Source organism: Stegastes partitus, unplaced genomic scaffold (assembly GCF_000690725.1).
Source record: "Stegastes partitus isolate 25-593 unplaced genomic scaffold, Stegastes_partitus-1.0.2 Scaffold86, whole genome shotgun sequence".
Taxonomy (NCBI): domain Eukaryota; kingdom Metazoa; phylum Chordata; class Actinopteri; family Pomacentridae; genus Stegastes; species Stegastes partitus.
Genome location: NW_007577817.1, coordinates 796,850 through 802,752, shown reverse-complemented (window position 1 = coordinate 802,752; position 5,903 = coordinate 796,850). Strand labels below are relative to the sequence as shown.

Genomic DNA, 5,903 nt, shown 5'->3' with positions numbered 1-5,903 from the left:
ATAATAATAATAATAATAATAATAATAATAATAATAATAATAATAATAGTCAAATAACCATGCCTTTGCAAATTCTGACAAAATTCCCTAGCTGATGTCAATGTCATTATCAGGGTTTTTAGAAAAGCATTACTAAAAGTGCTAGTTGTGGTGAGTTGGTATTTTAAATACATAGGAGTTAACCAAGCTAGGAGATAAAAGGCTGCTATGAAATTGCATTATGAGGTCTAGTATCAATTGCATTTGGCTTGATCCATGCTAGGAACTAAAAGTCAGGAGTGCTGCCTCCCTCTATGACTGTATTTTGACGGGCAAGTTGAATAAATGGAGAATCCATCTCCAACAACAAAAAATTATATGCAGTAAATCAACCCTTATTAATGCTGCACAAAGATGAAAATGAATGGATTAAAAATGAAAAAAAAAAAAACACATTGGAAGATATATGGATGTAATAGAGGGATACTAAAATGATGTATAAACAGGCCTTACTGCTGACACATGGGGAAGCCATTTCGGCCAACTTCCTTCCAACACATCACTTTAAGGGCATACGTTAAATGTGATTCTCTCCAATCATATATACTGAAGACATGTGGAGCTTTTCTACATCACCAAGGTAAATACACACTTTCAATTTAAAACTAATTCAAATTTTTTAATGTAGAAACATTTAGATACATTTTCAATCCTTGGTCTGCATCTGGACCAACCGGCAAGTCCATTTTGAGCCAGGTCATGTCTCAGTGAATATATAGCATCGAATATATCGATCCAAAATTGAGTAAGAAGTTTGAGAATCCACCATCATAAAGGAACAATTCAAGATAATGACAAGGTGACCTTCGCAAGCTCCTCCACAGGACTTCTATAACTCCTCCACTGGATCTCCACGGCACCTTAATAGCTCCTTCACAGCAGGACCTCCACAGAACCTGCACAGGACTTTCATAAGATCTCCACAGCACCTCCACTCTCTATTTTTGGATAGGGTGCCTCTCCACAGCTCTGCCACAGGACCTCCAGGTTTTCAGAAGAATGAAATCCTATTTTTTCTAGCTAAATTCTCTCTAGGAGGGAGAGCTTGTCATCTGCATTGCTGTTTGCACCCTGTGCCATTCTTCCTGTGTTACTGTGAAGTTTTTGTTTGCTTCCCCCCTTGACTTAACATTCAACATATGAAGAGCAATTATGGTGTCGTCCATGTAGTCAATAAAAAGTCACAGCATGGATAGAATAAAAAAGGAAATACTTAAGGAAGTGTGTCTGCAAGTCTGTGTAACTGCATTTCCACTCACTAACCTGGAGAGATGTTTGTGAAGTTTTTACGAGCCGTAAGCACAATTCACTTGAAATGGGCCACAGAGGTTCTGCACTACTGGACCATGTTTACGTCTTTTAGCACTATCCATATGTTCATTTAAGATACTGTGTTTCAGGGTTGATGTGTTTTTTTCCTCTCTAGATCTTGGAAATGCGCCCATGTTGTGTGTAAAAGGGATAGCTACATGCTGAAGATTTTGCCTTCTGCAAATAAACAATTGCAACATGTCAGCCTGAGAGAAACCCTCTGGTTAACTTTCCAACAGTTAGCTTCCTGCTACCTATCAACCCTAACTTACAGACTGACAGGGATGTGAAATACTAGATGAAGTGTGACAGAAAAAGTGTTTCATGCTTTTTTCTCTATACTTCCTTTTTGCTTCAGCAATACTGGGCTGCTTTACATTTATTAGTGTACCTGTAACCTCTTCTTCTGTAGCTCATGCCAAATGCAAGATTTAATATGTTGCACCAGACAAAAAAACAAAAACAATAAAAAATAACAACAAAAAACCTCCAGATGTTATCCACTAACCCTTTCCTCTTCAAAGCTGATGAGTCCTTCATCGTCGTCACTCTCCAGTTCTGCTGGCGCCTCACTGATCAGAGCATTGAGCTCTGTGTTGGCTGGTCGAGATTTCAGTAGGTCTAGGATGCGCTGCAGTGGGGACTGTCCACCACCTGGGGGGGACACCTCCTGCTGTTCCAGGTTGTCGCTCTGCTTCTTGGCAAAATTGACAAACACCTGGACAAAAAAAAAAAAAGATGGTTTATTTCAATTGCTTAATTTTGCCTCAGGAAAGTCCTGCATGTAAATGAGTCAGAGTTCTACATGTCGACTTACGTTGTCCAGAGTTGTCTGACTGACAGAGTAATCCTCAATGCCCAGCACCTCTACCACTTGTTCCATCTTACTGAAGACCTGAGCTAGGGAGATCCGCTCAGACTTCAGCTGGTACTGGACCTTAGTGTGGTGACGCTCCTACAAGTACAACAGAAGGTACCTCATTGTATGGACAAATTAATACCCACTGAGTTCTGGGGTTAAAACAGATGTTTAAATACAGCTGGTCTCAGCTATCTGTTGCTGCTGGTGTAAAAATGAAATTATTGTACGTGCTAAGTAATACGGGAACAGGCTCTGGCGTCAGGGGATTTAGTGGCACAAAGGACAGAGGTAGCTATTGTAATCTACCTTCAACACAGCTTCAGGGAAGTTTCTGTTGAAGAATCGAACCACCTCCTTCACATAGGAGCTTGTCTTGGTCCTCACTGTGATCATGTAACCATCCCCAAACCTGGAACATGATTGTAGAAACATGACTGTGGAAGCTAATGTTTTCAGATTTGGCAACCACAAGTTGTGGATGGGAAACATGGAACATATTTCCCATTCACCCATGTACACCTACACACCCACCACTGATACCACTGATGATGTTGTTGCCATACAAGGTGCTCGCCTGTCATTGGGAGAAGCTTCAGGTTCAGTGTCTTGCCAAAGGATGCTCTTGGAGGGGATTAAACCACCAACCTTGCAATTAGTGGACAACCCACTGAACAACCTGACCACAGTTGTCTGTAACCAACAGCTGTAGCCTTCTAAATTTGGCCACCTTATTTTTCACAAGTTACTGAAGTTAGTAATTAAAATTTAACTGTGAGAAGGGATTCTTGAAATTAATGTGGAGGGATCGGCTAGAGACACTGTTTCTGTAGCTCCAACAGAGTTAGACACTCAGTGATGCTACAGGGTAAAACTTCTGTGAGTTCATAGACAATCTTTTCTTGCTGCTACAACAGAAACATTTATTAGGTACCAGCTTTGTATGGCCTCCTCCCTGACCCCCAGCTACATCATAGCTGCAGGGAATTATACATCCCACAATGTCTTTTATGGTTTTAGCTAATTGTTGCAGTATGTAAATACAGTTGAGTGAAATGTAGCTAAATAAAACTTATATTATCTCTGTTCTGAAACGTAGTCATTGTTACAGAATATATCCATTTCCATAGATGGAAAGAATTAATGGGCAAAATTAAATTAATTGAGCAAATTACATTTATTTCAAAAGGGAACTTAGATGTACATAGACATAGAAAAGTGATTTTATTATGTAAAACAAATGTAATCATCTGATACTTTTCTTCAAATCTAAATTTTTGTATTTTCAGAAAATGTCATCTTTTCAATTTGTTGTTGGTTTTTGATAATGATAATAAAAGGTCAAATATAACAAAATTTGCTATAACTATGCTGGAGGATCAGGAAATGCCTATCAGTTGTGAGTCCCTTAACATTCTGTTTTCCCTTTTCCTTTTAACTTCAGTAACTTTAATGTTATTAAATCATGTTATCCCTTGCTTAGCAACAGCAGCAGCTTGTTCCAACTAAATCTCATTGATGTGTACATGGAAAGAAATACTCAAACACAAGCCATCATTCAGTGTTTATGCAGTGTTTCTGGATTCAAACCCAACAGTCATACATTAAGTAGGACAGTTGGTATGGTATCATTATATATAAATTTCATCGACATTCAGCCTGACAAATATGGTATGATTTTTTTTAGAAACTCTGGGATATGCACTAAAATACTATGACTTCTGTTTTGTGGGCTTGTGCAGTTTTTGGATAATCACCATCAGATTGTAATGACAGACTAATAACAGGTCTCTGCCTTATTGTCTGTCATACTGTTTAAAACACTGCAGAGTAGATCGCTTCTATAAATGACAAAGAAGGTGGATCATTAGCACCCTGACCTGTTCTTTAGGTGCTGGATGCTGCCGAGGCATTTGAACCTGCCATTCACCATAATGCCCAGTCGGGTGCACAATGCCTCGCACTCCTCCATGCTGTCAAGAACACCATGAAATGATATATTAAATACACTTCTGCAAAAAATGAATTGAAAAAAAGGGAAAATAGTAAAACAAAAACTTTTCCAACAGAATGTGTATGTGACAACTGGAATGTCTCACCTGTGTGATGTCAACACTACAGAGCGTCCTGTCTTGATTATGTCCAGGATTAAATTCCAGAGAAATCTGCGGGCCTTCGGGTCCATTCCAGTGGTGGGCTCATCCTGGAAAACACCACAGAATTCATGCAGAAGCAAAGAGGCAAATTATATTTTATTTAAGATACTTATTCAGCTTTAAAAGTCCCTATTATGCTGACAGGGGGGTTCTCTTTCCTTCAGTGTCATAGTTTTTCCATGCATGTAAATGGTCTGCAAACTGAAAAAGCACAAATTCCATGTCAAGGGAGTTATTCTCTCCCACGGTAGACACCCAAAAGGTCTAGGTCTAAAGAAATCTATATCGCTATCTAATACATTTGCACATTGCCTACCTCGTAGGTAGTTTGGCATATTCTGAAGCAAAGAATAGGCAGCTGCTTTGCATGCTTAACCTGCCTGTCTGCCTGATCTGTGTCCGCAGCTGGGTTCCCCAACCCGTCGTGACACAGTGATAAGCAAAGCACACCAAATGTTCAGAGCAGTTAGAAAAGTCTTCAGCACCTGAAGAACTAAAGATCCAGCAGATTACTTTCAGTTTTGATGATAATGTCCCCACAACAGGCCAGAGCATGTGGAAATTGTAATACTGAGGGACACCACTGCTTGAAAATACTGTGCACTTTGTAGCTATTACAGTGTAATAGCGACTTCTGCATGAGTCTGTCCTTGTTCCTGAACCCTGGGGTTCTGTCTTTAGAGGGTTATGTCTGGGGTCCGGCTATACCTGGAGAGCTACCTTAACCTTGGGTTTATTGAAGGAAAAGACAGAAGTTGACCAGAATGTGTGATTTGTGGTGAAATGCTAGCGAATCAAATCAAATCAAAATCAAATCAAATTTTATTTGTATAGCACTTTTCATACACTTATGCCAACACAAAGTGCTTTACAGCATTAAAAAAAAAACATTCCATCATTTAAAAAACATTACAACATTTAAAAATACTATAAAAGAAAACCCATCCCTCCCACCCTCCATGCATACGCACACACACATACGACAAATGCCGTCTCACACACACACACACACACACACACACACACACACAGTCTCTCTCTCTCACCACTGAGCTTAGGGAACCATGGCATGGCACTGAGGATTGTGGGAAACGCTACCGTCCACACCGGTAGATGTCGCAGACCATGACCACTGGGGGCACTGGCCCCCAGACCCCCGACCCTGGCAGGGGGATCCCCACAACGAGGTGGGGAGCCCCCCCAACAAGCCGGGCCGAAGGGACCCACAGACAGAACCCCCAGCAGCAGATCGGACACAGCCCCCAGTGTGGAGGACCCCCCTAAGGAAACACTGGAGTTAAAAAAAACCCAAAAAACTAGAAACTACAAAGAATAAAAGCCCTTAGCTTAGTTAAGCCTAGTTTAGTTAAGCTAGGTTTAGACTGAGATTAGCTTAGGTAGCTAAAAAGACACAGAATGACTGGAAAAAAAAGACACTCTCCAATCACTGCAACTGTTGTTCTGACTGAACCTGATCACAGATGTGTTTCTGTGGCTTTACTGCTCAAACAGATGTTGGATTCTGTAGATTTCACCAG

General features: G+C 40.4%; 1 protein-coding gene across 1 annotated transcript in view; it reads right to left on the bottom strand.

Annotated features, from left to right (window-relative positions):
- Positions 1-5,903, bottom strand: part of abca2 (ATP-binding cassette, sub-family A (ABC1), member 2) — a 219,926-nt gene that overhangs the window by 1,858 nt on the left and 212,165 nt on the right. The window contains exons 46-50 of the mRNA XM_008277032.1: positions 4,309-4,412; positions 4,090-4,182; positions 2,519-2,621; positions 2,168-2,305; positions 1,859-2,068 (exon numbers count right to left, since the gene is read on the bottom strand). Of these exons, the coding sequence (XP_008275254.1) occupies positions 1,859-2,068; positions 2,168-2,305; positions 2,519-2,621; positions 4,090-4,182; positions 4,309-4,412 (648 nt within the window). The remainder of the gene's footprint in view (positions 1-1,858; positions 2,069-2,167; positions 2,306-2,518; positions 2,622-4,089; positions 4,183-4,308; positions 4,413-5,903) is intronic.